Source organism: Xyrauchen texanus, chromosome 6 (genome assembly GCF_025860055.1).
Source record: "Xyrauchen texanus isolate HMW12.3.18 chromosome 6, RBS_HiC_50CHRs, whole genome shotgun sequence".
Lineage (NCBI taxonomy): Eukaryota > Metazoa > Chordata > Actinopteri > Cypriniformes > Catostomidae > Xyrauchen > Xyrauchen texanus.
Genome location: NC_068281.1, coordinates 18,050,812 through 18,070,469, shown reverse-complemented (window position 1 = coordinate 18,070,469; position 19,658 = coordinate 18,050,812). Strand labels below are relative to the sequence as shown.

Here is a 19,658-nt window from a genome sequence, read left to right as displayed (position 1 = left end):
ACTTTTACCATTGTAGGAAGGTGCCTGGCTATTCCAGAGTCAGCTTCAGGCCATGTCACAGCCATGCCAGAGTCAGATCCAGGCCATGTCACAGCCACACCTCAGTCTGTTCCATGCCATGTCACAGCCACGCCTCAGCCTGCATTATGCCATGTCACAGCCAAGCCTCAGCCTGCTTCATGCCATGTCTCAGCCAAGCTCCAGACTGCTCCATGCCATGTCACAACCGAACCGCAGTCTGCTCTGCTCTGGTTTTTGGATATAACTTTTGTTTAATAAACTTGTGTTCGTCTCTCCATTGTCATCGTCTTCATCCTTACACCATTGTCTACTTATTTATTACTTATTTATTTGTGGTGGTTCTTGTAAATTGAAACGTGATTGTAATTAACTTAATGATAAAAAGGAAGTAAATTGATAAAACAATTGAAACAATTCACTTAATTAATGAAAATGTTTGCAACTTTTAATTTAATGGAAATAAAGCATTTTCAAGATATTCGTAACTTGTGCATTATAATTTATTTACTCAGCAATAATAATAATAATAATAATGTCAACAATAATAATAGTACCAATAATACTAGGACCCCCCAAATAAAACCCAACAAATTATTTATTTTATAACCCAATGTCCTAGGTAAAACTTGCTACCCAATGCATTGGTTGGTGCTATATCAACCCACCATTGGGCTATGTTTTGGGTCATCTTTAACCCAACTGATTTTAGTGAGTACAATTACTCATTGTTAGTTCATGTTAATCTCACATAATCTCAACAATACCACTCTAAACACAGAGCACACAATTTTTTGAGAGTGTTATAATGAGGGAAACAAACATATCCTCAAAGAAATGTCACCATACTGTTTTTAACAGTCCACTATGCCCCAGCCCTTATATTACCTTTGGATATGTGCAAAACACAGAGAGTAACAGCTTGAGCAAAAAGGACACTAAAAGAGACAAGGATTTCACAGCCATTTCTCAAGTATAGCGATACCACTCTCTCCCCCACCACCCTCAAAGTTCAATTATTGTGCAGGTCAAAACTGAAATGAGTACTGTGCCCTTTCATCACAAAAGTGCTTCACACTTTACTAAAGCCTTGCTACAGTGCTGGAATAAGCTCAAAATTACACAGGGAGATCATTCTTTGGGGCAGACTGCACTGCTTCTTTCTTTCCTGTCTCTCTCTCTTTTTTCTTCTTTTTTTTCAAGCTTGCAGCTGCAGTTTGCTTCAAAAGATGCTCTTGGCTTCTCGTCTTCAAACTTATGCTGTTCTTTTTTTCAGTAGACTGTAAAATGTAAGATAGTCAACTAATATTCTTCTATATTGACTCTCATATTTTACATTTGTATCTACTGATGTGTATAAAAATTCAGGTAATGTTCATGACAGTGTTTATATGCCATTAAGTGTCCTTTAGAGTACATGATAAAAGCATTATGAAAATGGTTGTTAACCATTAGGTTGTTCAGAGAGAATAAATAAATCATACATACACACACACACACACACACACACACACACACACACACACACACACACACACACACACACTGGCTGTGAGTCGAAACGTCTGTGTTTTCCTGTTCTGTGAGACATAAAATAAAATTTAAAGAAAAGGGGAGTGCGGATCGCTTTTTTGCAATTGAGAAAAAAATATATATATGTATATTAAAATTTGTTATCATAATACATGCGTTTAAAGTGTATTTAAGTGTTGAGCGTGAAAAGATCCTAATTAACATGTCTGAAAAGCTAAATAAATTCAATAACACGACGACATCAAATGGGAAAATAAAAATAACGCCACGTAACCTTTTTTTACAACTTTAATCCTCCCATATAGCAACTGCTAACGGATGTACTTTTGCGACAAGAAAATCGTTGTAAATGGCTTGAGGTGGGGAAGTCCAATAAGGGGCTCTGATGCTGCGCTGTTCCGCCTCTCGCGCTGTCATCACTAAGCCGAGTCGTGTTATGATGAAAAAAAAAAAGATTATTTAGACTTTGGATGGAGAACATTTGACTCTAAAACTTGCGTTCATCAAATATTTTCGCGCAAACCGCAAGCCCGGAGGTTCGTGTTTTGCTAGCTAACCCATTCCTCGCTCATCATCCTCCAGCTCCCAGTGACTGCAGCAGCCTTGAAACGTTGAGCCGAAGCCGTCGCACAGTATCCAGCAAGATGCTACCACCTCTCTCCGCTACGCTTATCGGCATTTTATGGATTGTCGTCCTCTATTCCACAGCTGTGAGATGCCTGAACAGCGAAGAAGATCAGTCGCAAGACATGGAGTGCAAAATGAAAAGTGTGACGGTGTCAGCTTTGCCGTTTTTGCGAGAAAACGACCTGAGCATCATGCACAGTCCGTCGGCCTCCGAGCCTAAACTGCTGTTCTCCGTCAGGAACGATTTTCCCGGCCAGATAGTCGTTGTTGACGACCTAGAAAACACCGAACTCCCGTACTTTGTGCTGGGTAAGTAGGCTACTGTCATTGCTATTTATTTTAAGTTATATTATTAATTGTGACACCAATTATGTTTAGTAATAGAAATAGCTATCCATTGCAGGCCTACTCCACAAACTCAAAAAGGTCAGTTTTTTAGCCGGCTGTAAATATGTGTTCTTTGTCTTTTACTGTGTGGCGAGCTGCAGTTATGTGGTTATTTGCGCTATATGACGCATGGTGCTCTAATAGTAGACCAAGAGGCAGACAGACAGAGGTGTTTAATTATGAAAATATGTGTCAACATACACAGTTGTGCGCCCGTAGAGACTCAGTGGTCACTTACTGTCTTGTGAGAATCCCAAGTTTCAACTTGTGTGAAGTGTGTGTTAAAAACAACAAAAAAATTGAGTTGACACACATTTTGTGTAGAAACAAACAAGCAAAACATAAATAAATAAATAATTAATTGATTGCTTTATTTCAATTTAGAATACCAAGTTGTTGATAGATAGATAGATAGATAGATAGATAGATAGATAGATAGATAGATAGATAGATAGATAGATAGATAGATAGATAGATGACCATTTGACTAAAATTTTGTGTTAAATATCAATACATTGTTGTTTTGTAAGATTGTTTCAAACACATTTGCACAATGCTGTGTTGGTAATCTCCAAATCCCAAGACCTCCCAGTTTCTTGTGGAATTAAAGACTAAACAACTCATTGACTGTACTTTTGATTGATTTAACTTTAATTTGAAGAATATAAATTAAAGTGCACAAGTAGCTCCAACTGGCTGCTGTCCATGGTGCTGATATTTCAATGAACACCACTTGCATGTCTGCCATTCACCCTGAGGTGCACACACACACACACACACACACACACACACACACACACACACACACACACACACACACACACACACACACACACTATATATAATAAACTGAGGGAGTGGACAGTTATATAAGTCACTGACAATCAGCATGTTGTGTAGTGGTATGTGGCTGTCATAGACAGGGTTTGACAGATGTGCTTGGGTTGACTGTTTATTTGGCACTGCCATAGTGATGTCAAATATGTCAAGTTGTCTCTCACATTAGGGGTGTCTGGGGAAATTTTTTTTGACCGTAAACATGGTGAAAAAGGCAGAATTGGCAGAGAGAGAGAGAGAGAGAGAGAGAGAGAGAGAGAGAGAGAGAGAGAGAGTGTTCTGCATTTTAATTTTCATTATCAAGCTATATTTTATTGATTTATGACAATTGATTGCATCCCCCAAAAAGCAGGGTATTTATACTCTTTGATTAATAAGTGATTTAATTCAGAATTTTATATTAAAATACCCTACAAAACTTTTAGTGAAATGTTATATTGCACAAAGTTTCATATGAGCACCATAATATTTGAATGCATGAAGACCTGCATATTTACATTATAACTAGAAATCATTAGAGTCTAAAAAATAGTGTCAGCATATATATGTGTTAACAATGTTTGTATATGACTACATATTTCAAAGGATAATCTTCTTGGTGTTCAAGATTTTAATACATATACCTCAAACTTTAAATGAACTCAGCACTTTAGAGTGCCAAAACACTCAAAAATAGTAAGTGCAGGCTCTGCAGAAACATGTAGGTCTTTATATATTCCAAAATTGAATTTTATTGGTTTATGGAAACTAGGAAATCCTTTTTTTTTCTTTCAAATTTATCATAACTTCATTTTGGGGATATATAAACTTTAACATCTAGTTTTTCAAGTTTCACTTTCAGTTTTGCCCATTCACTTAAAAAGTAATAATTCAGAGTTTATTAAAGTTAAACTTCTACTTAGGTGAATGGGTGTGTTAGTGTTTTGTAGTCCCAGAATGCACGTACTGAAACAATTTCAGCCATGCAACAATATTTTCATGTTTCATCTTGTGCTCAGTTGTTTGTAATTTCATTCAAACAAACTACATGTTCCCTTACGAGATAGTCTCATCTGGTTCTTCAGCCTCTCTCTTACACAATGGCTCTTTGTTTGCATAAGATTGATTATAATGATCATGGGAAGTAATTTCAAGACTGTTATAAATGTTGCCTTAGGTGTGTGCACTCCCCTCCCTTTGCTCTGTGGTCTTGTTTACTGATTATAAATGCAGTCTTTACAGAGCAGCCACAGTCTTTGAACAAGTTATTTTTAATTGCGTACATTAGTGTAACTGGTTTACAAATGCATGCACAAACTCATGCACACACACATGTTTGTTTTTTGCTTTTTTATGTACAAGTGGGTACTTTTTTGACTTCTATTGTTTTAATAGTGAGCTAATAAAATTTTCTAATCACTTAACCTCACCTTTACTCTAACCCTCTTATAAATCTGTTTGCATTTTTATTTTCATTAAGACAATATTTATTTAGCTTATTATGCCGTTTTCTTCACGGGGACTGTTGACTGGTTTTCACAATGTATGTTATTTTAGGATTTACTACTTAAAACCTAATTCCAGTACAGAAATAAATTGTTTAAAGGGATAGTTTAAATAATGATATCAAATTCTCTCATCATTTACCTACCCACATGTTGTTGTTAACCAATACTGACTAACATTTGCTTAACATTTGTGCTCCATGAGAGAGAAAGTAATCCAGGTTTGGAACACATAAGGGTAAGTAAATGATGACAACATTTTAATTTTTGAGTGAACTTCCCCTTTTAAGGCCAACACAAATATAAATAAATAAAAAAACACCCATTTATTTTTCTAAAGAGGTTTGAAAGTTTATCATTGATTATGTTGTCTGACCTCTCCTGTGCTGAAGTAAAGCAAATACAATAAGATATAATGATCCATGTTTTACCAAACCCTCTCAGTGAAATCCTGGATTTAAAGCTGAGCGTTGCTGTGTGTTTGTCAGGAAGCTTCTATGAGACAGCACAGGGATATTGTGTGGCAATGAATGGTTTCCATGGCAACAGGAGCTGGTGCTTAGAGGATGCCTTGAAGAGTTGTGACATTATGCTTCCACCTTAGGAGAGAAAGAGCAATTCTTCCTCTAACTATGTCTGGAGAATCGAACGGAAATTCAGTTTAAGTTTACAAGCTTTCAAGCCCTTTGTGTTGAATCCCATCTCTGTTATGATCAATATCTCTTCATTTTTGTTTCAAATAAACAGCTTCATGCTCTTTGCATAGTTTGATTACAGTTGTCTTTGGAAATTCCATTGTTATGACTGAATCATAACAGTTTGAAAATTGTAATTACTTTAAATTCCACATTGGATCCCATGCTAGTTAACAGGCCATGGGATACCAATTGAAACAATAAAGTAATTAAAGGATAAGTTAACCCAAAAATTAAGATTATGTCATAATTTACTCAACCTCATGTGAGAGCTTGTTGTTTACGTCTAAACAACACGAGTTCTCGCATGAACATGTGAGCCACTGTGAATTTTCTCTTATGCAATCAAGAACACATGTCTTTCTTATATCATACGCCTTCTAAAGACTTGCCTTATAATGCAAAATATGCATGGACTACTTTTATCATAATTTGGGGTCCTTTAATCACCTTTAATATGGAGTTTTTCCATAACTGACAAATCCACCAGCATTCCAGAGTTCTTTAATGCGTGTTGTAATTTAAAAAAGTTGTCACCTTACACTTTACAGCAGATGCACTGGAGGACTATATAATGTAATTTGTAATGTAATTTTGAGATGTTTAAAATGATTGATTATGATAGGTAAAATGTAATCGCGAACATCACAATTGAAAATGTACGTGTATGTGCACTGCAATATTTTTATATTGCAATGCAGCATGGGATTCTGAGTTCATCCAGCATAGATGGTTCTATAAAACCTAACCCTTCCACCTGTTGCACTGGAAGTGGTGAGAAAGAGCAACAGATAGAATGGGAGAAGACTCAAGTGGACTAACTAGTTGATATAGTACATTCTGTATTTAACATCAGAAAACATCACTTGCTGCGTAAAAACAGTCAGCTCCAAGTGTTGCAGCTTTAAACATTTATTTTGTGATTATTTGAATGTTTTTAGTGTAACTGGAGCCTGCTGGTAGGTATCTGTACAGTGTGTAAACATCACTGCCCTAGCCCTAGCGACTGATGCTAGAGGTTGTAGCCTCCTGCCTCCCATGCCGGAGACCCCGGTTCCAATCCCACTTGGAGGGGGTGAAGTAGGAATGGATACAGTGGTGCCATGACCCAGATGAGAGTGAGATTTAGGGGGGTGAGTGTAACGGGAGACAGCTGGTAGATAGTTGTGCAGTGTGTAAACCTCACTCCCCTGGCCTCAAGAGGCGCACTAGTGACTGACGCTAGAGGCTGTAGTGTAATAACACCAGTTTGATCAACGTTTGAAAGAGTTAAGTGTAACAGTGAGTTTCTATTATCTGCCATTTTATTTAAAAAGAAGGGATATTCATTTAAAATCTTTTTGTATTCAGCATAAGAAAATCATGCTAGTCTGAAACAACATGAGAGCACATAATAAAATAATAGTAAATAATGAAAAAATTTGTCAAAGTTTTCGGTGAACTAGTCTTTTAATGCATAAACAGTCTTTTCGAGTACCCTTAGCCTGCCTCAAGAACAGGGAGTACATGCTTAGATTATGTGAAACAACAAATTGCTTTCCGGAGAAAATCACCCACAATTGTCGACATTAAACAACATCCCTATAAAGAATAAAATCTGGTAGATGCGGCAATAATTTTGATCTGTCTCTGATGTTTTGTGCGGTTGCTATGGGCTGAAATATGTGCCACCAGAAACTGAATTTGAACCATTATATTTGAATTTGAATGGCTAAACTTGAATAATTGCATTGAAAAACTGAATTTGAATCACATCATTTGAAATTGTATTGTTTAATTAAAATTGAATTTATTCAAAAACTGAATCTGAATTGTATCATTTGAAATTGAATTTATTCGTTTGGAACTGAAGTCCAATAAAATTTGATCCTCACTGAAAATTAAACTCTCTATATATCTTCACATTCACTTCTCACAATTCAGATTCAGTTCAATTCAATTTCAAGTTACTGAGACAGACATCCGGGTAGTTGGAGGATGAAGGAAGAGCAATCGAGCGCAGATCGATAGATAGCGTTCATTGGCGCACAGGACTCCTCTTGGGCCAATCAGCACCAATGTTTTGGAGCACAGTACGTTACCCGCCATGAAACTATGGAATTACGATTGTGTCAATAATAATGAATGTAACTTTATAAAACTGAACGTAACTTTTTCAGAAACTATGAAAAATATTCCATTACAAAAGAAGAAAAACACAATTAAAATGAAAAAAAATGAACTCAGTCGCACGAATTTAACAGGCTCGTCAAATATGCTTCATTTTTTGTTAATGTTTTTCAAAGATGCGTTTTCGCAAATCGTGGATTCTGAATACATTGCCACAGATTTCGCTTACGCTTCGCAGTTTTTCGTTTGCTGTTTTGAGACAAACCTGTCATGGGGGTGGGCTTAACAATGATCTACTCTGATTGGATAGTGAGCTTTTGATGGACAGGTGCTCTCTGACCCGGATGTACAGACGTCACTCAGTGGCGCGCATATTAGAAAGCTCTCGCGGTGATTTGTAGTTATACAATACGTCGTGCTTTGTTGTATTACTTACTAACAATATGTAAATAATATTTGACCTATAATTATATAATTTAATATTATATGAGACCTTCGATCGTCTAATAATCGTCTTCGATCAGTCTGTAAAGATGAGCTTTCAGGAGAGACATGGAGCGGCATCATCTTCCTCCTCTTATTTATTTAAAAAAAATATATATATATATATATTTTTTCAAAAGAGAAAGCATACGTACATCACATAATATCAACCAAAACAATAAAGAAGACAAAAATAAATAGAAAAAATAATAATAATTAAAAAAAAAAAGATAATAATAATAATGTATATAACAATAAAAGAAGAGGTAGGGCATTACATCACACACAAATGTTCACATGAAGAGATCAAATGCAATGCAGATTCTAACAGTCCTTATGGCTTTCTTATTAGTAGATACTGAAATCAAATGTAGATAATTTTCTATTTCTTTTAAGAAGACAGAGAAGATAGGTTTACAGTTTAAAAATTTGCATTTGTGAATATAGAATTTGCTTAAGAAAATAATTAAATTAATAACAAAACAGACATTTTCGTTTGTGGGGTCTGAATCAAAATACCCAAATATAATGTTTCTCATATGTATTGAGAAGCCTGGCAAAATCTTACACTTGATAAAAAACATCAATTTCATTCCAGAGCTTCTGAGTGTAATGACACGACCAAAATAAATGAACCACTGTTTCATCAGAATTCACACAAAAAGAGCATGTTAGCTCAATGTCAGATTTAAATCTTTGTATAAATTTCTTAACAGGATAGAACCTGTGTATCAACTTAAAGGAAATTTCTTTCACTTTATTTGTGAGAATGAATTTCTGCTGTAAAGACCAGATTTTTTCCAATTAAGGTTACCAAACAAATTATTCCAAAAGGAAATAACAGGTGGAACAGAAATCAAATCCTTAAGAAATAAAGATCTTATAGTTTTTAGCTTTCGACTCTGAAAAACAGATTTGACCAACAGAAGTATCACAAGGTTTAAGAAAGGATGCAGTAGATACTGGGGTGAAGTAATTACGGTTTTTAAAAAGCATACATAAACCAGAGGGAATAGCACCCATTACTGTAGCAAATTCTTTTGGGGTTACTGGTATTTGGTATTCAGAAAGAAATTCTGAATATCTGAATAAAAGACCTTGCTTATTACACAAATGCTCCACTCCTCCTCCTCTTGTCCTTCAAGGCAGCTTGAAGTAAGTTCGTGTTACTGAAGTAACCAATAACATCGATACAATTTTCTAATTTTACAGAAAACACTCTAAATTTCAACACAGTGGTGGAATATTGCATATATTTTATTATATTTATTCACAATGTTTTGATAAACACATATAAAATATAATATTTTTATATATTTTTTAATCATTTTTTTATTGTCATTCACAAGTTTGCAATGCACTGATGTCATGTCATGATGTTATGTAGTTTGATTGTTTGCTCTTTTGCACAGATATTATATTCAAGGACGTGTCAATGTAGACAGTGCAGATATCAAACTGGTCTTCATTCTACAGAAAGGCAGAAATCTTGGTGCAGATACTGCATCTGTACATAACAACCTTGAAATTCTTAACCAGTCGCTCGGGAATACCAGCACAAGGCAGGGTCAGCAGCAGTCCGTTCAGCAGTCGGGGCAGAGTCAAACAGTGGACCAAGATATGGCCAGGTTTCAGTTTTGCAGTCATGACAATGACAAAACAGCAACATTTTATTTAGCATGCATTTACAATACAACAATAAATTTGCAAAATAAAGCCAGAACTGTTGCACACTGTAACGTTACATGAATAAAAGTTTTATCGATGTTATTGGTTACTTCAGTAACACGAACTTACTTCAAGCTGCCTTGAAGGACAAGAGGAGGAGGAAGATGATGTCGCTCCGTGTCTCTCCTGAGAGCTCATCTTTACAGACTGATCGAAGACGATTATTAGACGATCGAAGGTCTCATATAATATTAAATTATATAATTATAGGTCAAATATTATTTACATATTGTTAGTAAGTAATACAACAAAGCACGACGTATTGCATAACTACAAATCACCGCGAGAGCTTTCTAATATGCGCGCCACTGAGTGACGTCTGTACATCCGGGTCAGAGAGCACCTGTCCATCAAAAGCTCACTATCCAATCAGAGTAGATCACTGTTAAGCCCACCCCCACGAGAGGTTTGTCTCAAAACAGCAAACGAAAAACTGCGAAGCGTAAGCGAAATCTGTGGCAATGTATTCAGAATCCACGATTTGCGAAAACGAATCTTTGAAAAACATTAACAAAAAATGAAGCAAGAGCCTGTTAAATTCGTGCGACTGAGTTCATTTTTTTTTCATTTTAATTGTGTTTTTCTTCTTTTGTAATGGAATATTTTTCATAGTTTCCGAAAAAGTTACGTTCAGTTTTATAAAGTTACATCCATTATTATTGACACAATCGTAATTCCATAGTTTCATGGCGGGTAACGTACTGTGCTCCAAAACATTGGTGCTGATTGGCCCAAGAGGAGTCCTGTGCGCCAATGAACGCTATCTATCGATCTGCGCTCGATTGCTCTTCCTTCATCCTCCAACTACCCGGATGTCTGTCTCAGTAACTTGAAATTGAATTTGAGAACTGAATCTGAATTGTGAGAAGTGAATGTGAAGATATATAGAGAGTTTAATTTTCAGTGAGGATCAAATTTTATTGGACTTCAGTTCCAAACGAATAAATTCAATTTCAAATGATACAATTCAGATTCAGTTTTTGAATAAATTCAATTTTAATTAAACAATACAATTTCAAATGATGTGATTCAAATTCAGTTTTTCAATGCAATTATTCAAGTTTAGCCATTCAAATTCAAATATAAATGGTTCAAATTCAGTTTCTGGTGGCACATATTTCAGCCCATAGGTTGCCTCCTTGAATCATCCCTTGAATGACACAATATTTGAGTGGCTTTGTATGAGGAAGCAACGCATACCCTGAGTTATACACAGAGGAACCAAAAATATTTATGCACGCTCACATGTTGCTGGCAGGGGCATTCACAGGACAAGCAAACAGAGTGAGCTAGACTCCTGCAAACTTTCTTTGAAGAAAACTGCAGCATTAACAGGCTGTGGCTTTAATGTATGGCACTACACGTGTTGCTACCTGTGGTGAGTTCTTTGAGCAAACAGAAAATATAGATGATCTGAACTCCAGTAACAAGGGCATAAAGAAAATGCCACAAACCTTCAAAAGCTTTTAAAGGTTATTTCAGTGATGTAATGACAGATGTTGAAAGGTATTTAACAAATCTGCAGGATACTTTTTATCTTCCTAGTTGATGGATGGGAATTACTGTTTATTACTGTGAAATTCACATACCGTGAATACAATTTTTGTTGTTCATAACGGCACATTTAGCACCTGGGGCTACAATTATCATAATTCTATAGAGGTTTCACATTCACTTCAGTAGTTTCAGCAGGTAAAGAGATGCAGCATTAATATGCAGCACATGACGAGGGTGGATAATGATTTGAAACAATCAAGCCATGTGAACATTTTAAACATTTACTTGCATGCTTGCCTACCTATGTGCAAGCAAATTGTCCCACATTGGTAGTTATAATTCCAGAAACATGACATGTGCTCTGACACATTTGGCATTATTGTATTGAAGCAATAAGCCATGAGATTTTTATATTGTTACGAAATGGTTAGGATCAGGTTAATGAGTAAGGGTGGGCAGGGCCGGAGTGGCTAATCGGGGGACCCAAACAAATGAGAGAGCGAGCTTTGAAAGAAAAAACACTGGCTGTTAATGTGCTATCACCAGAGGTGGGTAGTAACGCACTACATTTACTCAGTTAAATTTATTTTAATAACATTTTGGAAAAAAAATACTTTTAGAGTAGGTTTAAAAGTAGGTACTTCTTTCTCACACTCAAGTCAATTTCGAATGGAATTTTTTTTACTTTTACTTCTTTAAAATGGGCGGCGTTCCTGTCGTTACATTACTGGGTTTAACTTTAATTAATGCGTCATTTATTGAGAGATTATTGAATGGGACTTTTACGAGATCAGACGTTCACATAGCTTTGCATGCTGCTGTCACAGACTGTCACTCAAGTCATCAGTGCTGCAGCATCAAACTCTTCAAAGTGAAACACTTTCTCTATTTCTTATATAGTGAATGGCAGTTAGTGCACTATATCTCAGTAGTGAGTAAACTAAATGAGTGAGTGAATTCGGACGCTGATGTGTACACAAAGCTGCTGGGGCTGTCATAGAAACAACATCACATATGAAGTTTTAAAATACTTGGGCCTTACTTGTTATTCTTATTATATAATATATTAATACAATTAATCTTCATTCTGTTTGTCATTTTTAATATATATTGTTTGTTATTATAAAGATTAAACACATTTTTATCAAATAAAGAGTACATTTTAAAATGTATCTGTATGTTTGCCTCTCTATATGTTATTATGTTATTTTAATCAAGTAATTATTTGTCAAAAAGTAATTGAATACATTCAGCATGAAAGAAAACATTGCAGCAGTGAAGGAAGCAGTAAACTCCCAGCTTGTACGTCTTCTCCGTGGTCAATTGTGGGCAATTAACCATTGTCGAGTGTACATCAAATGTACAGAACTAATGATCTACACTGAAATAAGAATTTCAGGACATTAAAAGCTATGAAATAGTGAAAGAAGGCATTAATAAAGCATGATCTTGCTTAGGTTTATATTTCAGCATTATATATAATGTCCCTGTGGGACATTTTCACGTTTTCACTGTAATAATTTCTAGAAATGTTTCCAAACCTCTCTTATTGACAAATTCATCCAGATCTGACAAGAGCCCTTAAAGGGATAGTTCTCCCAAAAAATTATCATTATTTACTCACCCTCATGCCACCCCAGACGTGTATTACTTTGTTTCATCTGCTGAACTCAATCTCAGATTGAAGATTTTTAGAATAATTTCTCAGCTCTGTAGGTCCATACAATGCATGTGAATGGGTGGCAACATTTTAAAGCTAAACAAAATTCTCTGCATTGCACCCCTGCTGTCTAACAAAAAAATGACAAATATTGATCTGTTTCACACCCACATCTATCATATCACTTCAGAAGATATGGATTTAATTACTGGAGACTTATGGATTACTTTTATGCTGCCTTTTATGGCTTCTTTGAGTATCAACATTTTGGCCAACAGAGCTGAAATATTCTTCTAAAAATCTTAATTTTGTGTTCTGCAGAAGAAAGGAATTCATGCACATCTGGGATGGCATTAGGATGAGTAAATGATGAGAGAATTTTATATTTAGGGAAAACTACACCTTTAAAGTGATATCTCAGCCATATTTTAATATTCTGTCATCATTTCCCTACTTTCATGTTGTTCCAAACCAGCGTGACGCTTTGCATTATGTGGAACACAAAATATGTTAGACAGAAAGTTAGGGACTGGCAGTCTCGCTCACCATTCACTTTCAAAATATGGAGAAAAATATTCACTGAAAGTAAATAGTGACTCAGGCAAACATTCTGTCTAATATCTACTTTGTGTTGCATGGAAGAAAGAAAGTCATATGGGTTTGGAACAACATGATGGTGAATGATGACAGAATTTACATTAATAATAATAATTCTGTAATACATGTTAAATGTGTATTATGTAATGGAATATAGGGGAGTTAATGACTATTATGTAATTTGTGAAATTAGCAAGTTACTCACTTGAGTACTCTTTTAATTGAATACTTTCTTACTCTTACTCAAATAAATATTTATGTTAGTACTTTTACTTCTACTTGAGGAAATTAATTGTACTTTTACTTGAGTACAGTTTTGGGCTACTCTACCCACCTCACCATCACGTTGCATCACTTGACAGTGGGGGAAGGATCACGGAAGGTCCAGCGAGAACAAATACCATGAGTTGATTGGATGAACATGCTTCAGGTACAAGATCATCGCAAATTTAATTCTGACTCTAGTCTCAAAATCTTAATCAGTTAATCTCTTAAATCCTCATTCCTCGCATAGACAATATTGTTTATTGTCACAAAATAAAAGAATACTTAATGTAAATGAATACAGATGCAACAACATGAAACAGTTTGAAAATAATTAGACTTTACATCTCTCAAAAGTTTAATCTCTGCGAAACAAACTGTGTAGAGTGCAAAAGTAAAAAAATTACATTTTTCTTTTTTTCTCACTTCTTTGTAGGTAAATGTCACTTAAATGGAATAACAAAATATAAAGACAATCACTCAACCTTTATTATTTAATGAGCATTTCATTGCTGCATATGTTTTCATTGGATCTGTTGCTATGCTAATTATCTAAAATACAAAGACAATTTGAAGGAACTCCTTCAATACTGTTTAAAATGCATCCCAGGGTGATACCTCAAGAAGTTGGTTGAGAAAATGTCAAGAGTACATGTCTGCAAATTATAGGAAAAGGGTGACTACTTTGAAGATGCTAAAGTACAACATAGTTTTGATTTATTTTGTTTAGTCACAACATAATTCCCATAGTTGCATTTATGTTATTCATAGTTTTAATGATTTTATAATTATTCTAAAATGTGAAATATATATATAATAAAGAATGAGTAAGTGTTTCAAAACTTTTGACCAGTAGTGTGTATATATATAAAAAAGAAAATAACGTTTATATGTATAAGTTGTACATCATGCATTATTACGATCCCTCATGTAGGGGGTGATGGAGTAAAAAAGTAGAAGAGGTTTCAGACAACCATCAGACCAAAAACACGCAACAACGAAAAGTAGATGCTTTTGTTATTTATTAACAAAAATAATTATTTTAAAGTTAAAGCAACAATAGATCTCTTTTGGCTTCAGGGTAACCAAAGGTCCAAAACAACAAACAAAACCCACTTAAAAAGAAAGACAGATATTACCTAACAAATGAAGAGAATAATACCAATAGATACCAGTTAACCTAACTACATTGACAATAAACAAAAGAGTTCTCAAAATAAAAGGACAGGTTACCCCTACAGGTTGCTGCATTAAACTAATGACTTAAACATTTAACACAAGAAAACAACATAACAGTTCGCTGTGGCTCTTGTTGATTTGCCGGTTGGTCTGGGAGCATGGATATAAGTGACCAGCCCGAAGTCACAACACCCTCCTTTCCAGAGAGCAGCTCTCCCGATTATAAACCGACCATACCAATTTGTCAACCAGCCGTAATCACTGATGGCTGGAGCTATCCAATCTTTCAATCATCAAATCAAAAATAAAAATAACACATTAGAAAAGGTAAGCAAAACAAAACACAGCACCGGATTGTAACATGCATAAAAACGATTACGTTTTAGATGCTGACAATTTGTCCATATTATAAGCCTATGTGTCTATCTAAATGTAATGTTTAAATGTTATGTATAAACACCTTTTAATAAGAATGAGATCAGGCTGACAAGTGTGGATTTAAATAATGTTCCAACAGTTTTTGGAAGGTTCGTCCACTCAGAATTTTGAGTCTGAATGTTTTCATTCTAGTGAATTTATGCTCATACATGATCTGCACTTTTAACATCCTCAAAAAAACAAAGATAAATTCAATCTGTTTCAGCAACCCTCTTTATTTCAACTCCAGTTTCGGATTCGATGATTATTTGCTTCTATTTGTAAACCATTTATGAATGCAGTACGAAGGTACATTTACCAGCAATTCAGTTTCATTCTCCATGCTTTACTTTTGAGACTTCAGAACAAAAGTAAAATCTTCAAATATGAATGAATCTACAAGAACATACCCATGTGGTCCAAGCATCTGTTCTGCTTTATCAATCTCAAATATCCAGGGTGGATTTGATGTGCCAAATGTTGTAGCGTGTGGAAGATGAGTAGAGTAGAGTGGGTGAGATGTCTAATGGACACTCTCCCACCAGCACTCACTGGGTACTTGAGTTATGTATTTTTTTTTCTTTACAAGCCACAGTTCATCATCTTCTCAATTTACTGCAGTCTTCACTTGTCGACCTTGACATCCTTCCTTTATTCACACAACTTTGAAGAAGCCGTGAATGCAATTAAAGTAAAAAAAAACTGGCACATGCTTCCCAACTTTGAAGGAGATAATCAAGAAGAATGGGCTACTTATGTTAGGTAATTTGCATAAACTCATACTAAAAGCATACTAATGAATGAATCCGGATCGGCTCAAACAAGAGAGTGAGACATCATTATTAATGAAGCTTGAAATGGTAAAGATAGAAGAGTTTGTTCTTGACTTGGCTTTTCCCTCTGTTAATAATTTCATTCCTCTTTTTCTTTAAAAAAAAACAAAAAACAATTGAGGTTATACTGAGGCACAAGGAATTGAATATAAATTCTCAAAAACATTAATAACCAACACTCCTGGACAAATAAAATATTTGATGAAAAAATCTGACTTTCTGCAGCTTGGTATTACTGAAAATGTCACAACTTAGTCCCACCGGACATACATTTTTAGGAAAACTATTTGCTCTAGAAAATGTGTTAATTCATTTATTGTTGTTTTTTTTTTTTTTGCTTGTTTTTGCTTGGGTGTTACTAGTAACAAATCAAAATAAAAAAAATGAAAAAGTTATTTTAAGAAAAGATTTATTTTAAGATTTTTTTTATTTGATCAACATTATGCCAAATGTTTTTGATTGAGCTTAACTTGTTACCCAAAATATACCTTAAAGAACAAGAAAAATAACAACATTAAAAGGATAGCTAACTCAAAAATCATATTTTACTCACTCTAGTGTCGTTCCAAACCAGTATGACTTTCTCACTTCTGTGGAACACAAAAGAGGAATTTTTGAAGAAGGTCCTCGTCGCTCTTTCTATACAATAAAAGTGAATTTATTTTGGTATTTTGTGGATGGTTAGTTACCCACAAAAAGCAGTAATTTAATGATTAGAAACATGTTCACACAGAATTGAGCTTCATGCATGGATCCCTTGGGGAAGTACAGTTGTACATTCTTTTTCTGATGGAGCATTTCAAGAGTTGTACATGATGTGATGGCTGCCAGTGTTGCTCAAGTTCTATCTGTAATTGAATAGAGTGTCAGAGCTCAGCAGAAACTTTTGATTGACACTGGCTCTTGGCACAGTGGGAGTGACCCTATTTAATGCCAAACCAGGAACAGGGTGTCTTCTTTATTACTTTCCAAAAGAACACACATCTATGTCTCTCTCTCCTTTTCTCAAATGTGCTCATTTAATACTTTTCTCATCTGTTCATTCTGCTTTAAAAGGACACAGGTCTATATATCCACATGCTATGCTTTCACCTCTCTCCATTTTCATTTCTTGCCACTTCAACCACTTGGATGGATGACAAAGGAAACATTCTGTATAGGTTTTGTTCTTTTTTGCCACCATGCTGCAGTGCTACTTGTGGAGAGGCCAAGCTAATGAGATGACACCAGCAGCGTACTTGTCTGGTCATGACAGGAAACTGAGATAGGATAGAAGGACTTGCAGTGCTGGTAATAGACATTTCAACAACACAATGGCACTGTTAGTTAATTCAGCTACATGAAATCAGCCACAAACTCATGATATGCTCTATTGATGCCAGGTAAGATGAGTTGGTTTGCCTCCAAAAAGAAAAATCCATCCATCCATCCATCCATCCATCCACAATGAGCAATTATGATAACTTAAGTTCATAAGTTTTGTAGCATAACATGTTAAAATAGCTGTTTAAATATTGAAAAGAATGATCACTGGGAGGGCCTGGGAAGCTTAGTGGTAAAGATCCTGGCTACCACCCCTGGAGTTTGCAAGTTCAAATCCAGACAGGTCTCCTAAGCAACCAAATTGGCCTGGTTGGTAGGGAGGGTGGAGTTACATGGGGTAACCTCCTCGTGGTCACAATAACGTGGTTAGTTTTTGGTGGGTTGAGTGGATGCCGCAGTGGATGGCGTGAAGCCTTCACATGTGCTATGTCTCCGTGGCAATGCGCTCAACAAGCCATGTGATGAGATGCACAGGTTGACAGTCTCAGATGCGGAGGCAGCTGTGATTCGTCCTCCACCACCTGGATTGAGGAAAATCACTATGCGACCACGAGGACTTAAAAAAAAGCAAATTGGGAGAAAAAAAAAAGAAAAGAAAAGAATGATCACTTTTAAGGCATACTGGTCAATTACCTAGTGTTAGAGTTTATGAAAACTGCTGGTATGCAAGAATATTTCTTGGTACTGTGTAAAGCATAGTGCAGAATTGCAGATACTGCATACCAGTGAGTCTTGTCCCACTTTGAGCACTTTATACAGCATATAAACATTCTAGTGGGATTGCAAGGTGAAACTTTCATTTTTTTTGTTTTTTTTTGCCGGGATACAATTGTATTGGATAATGAATGTGCTGCCAGCCAAGCACACAGTCTACATTCACCTCAAATGCATTAGGGCAGCACATTATATTGCCTGGGTGGAATAATTTTGATAACTAGATATGCGAGTTTAACTGAATTGGATAGGGCACACTCAATGACTTGTTTATTAAATGGAGAATAACATATTGACTCACATTCAATAATATGATTGCTCATTACATAGATCTGCAATGGGTGTGGCCATTCAAGTAGTATGTAGGGATGAGCATTCATCAATAATTTGGTATTCGAATATTTAAGCTAATAAAAAAAAATACTCAAATATTCTATTATTTAGGTAATGGTAATACCTAAATAGCTAAATATCAAGGTAATGAATAAGAAAGAGACATTGTAGAATTGTTTTTTTTTTGTCATAAAGGTTGCATCACCATTAAAAAAAAAAAAAAAACAAGCTTCTAATTACATCGAAAACGTCTCGGGTTACATGTGTAACCCTTGTTCCCTGAAAAAAGCAGAACGAGATGCTGCGCTTTTGCTAAGCGCTACGGGGAACAACTCAAGCTGTGATCCGAGCTGAATAATGTGTGTAACATGTCAATGAACATTGACCAGAATTTATAGCCTCGGCTGATGTAATCATTAGATGCACCTGCAGCCAGGCTATAAATGGATACGTCACCAGGTGTCGTCAGATACTTCTTTTTGAAGAGCAGTCCTGGGACGTCCCAGTGCGGCAAAGAAGCGCAGCATCTCGTTCCGCTTTTTTCATGGAACAAGGGTTACACATGTAACCCGAGACGTTCCCTTTACAAAAAGCTTCACTTTGATGCTGCGCTTTTGCTAAGCGCTATGGGGAACGCAATACCCACGCCGCCGCACTGGGGCTGTCCAGACCCCTACGGTTGTGGTGTGCTCACAAGAACGCGAGAGGTCTCAGACATGAGCTTGAGATGTCGACTCAAGGGTGTAAGAGCCCGGAGTAGCATAAACATCTAAACCATAAAACTGGATTAATGTGTGCAGAGAGGACCAACCTGCCGCACCACAAACTTGTTTGGTGTCAACTCAAGGGCATAAGAGCCCAGAGTGGCAAGAACATCCAACCTATAAAAGTTTAATGAATGTGCGCGGAGAGGACCAACCTGCCGCACCACAAACTTGCT

At 35.8% G+C, this 19,658-nt stretch overlaps 1 protein-coding gene across 3 annotated transcripts in view; it reads left to right on the top strand.

The window, feature by feature from the left end:
* Window positions 1-1,918: 1,918 nt before the first annotated feature.
* Window positions 1,919-19,658, top strand: part of astn1 (astrotactin 1) — a 449,912-nt gene continuing 432,172 nt past the window's right edge. For all 3 annotated transcript variants that reach the window (XM_052129056.1, XM_052129055.1, XM_052129054.1), the window contains exon 1: window positions 1,919-2,487. In XM_052129056.1, the coding sequence (XP_051985016.1) occupies window positions 2,196-2,487 (292 nt within the window). In that variant the 5' untranslated portion in view covers window positions 1,919-2,195. The remainder of the gene's footprint in view (window positions 2,488-19,658) is intronic.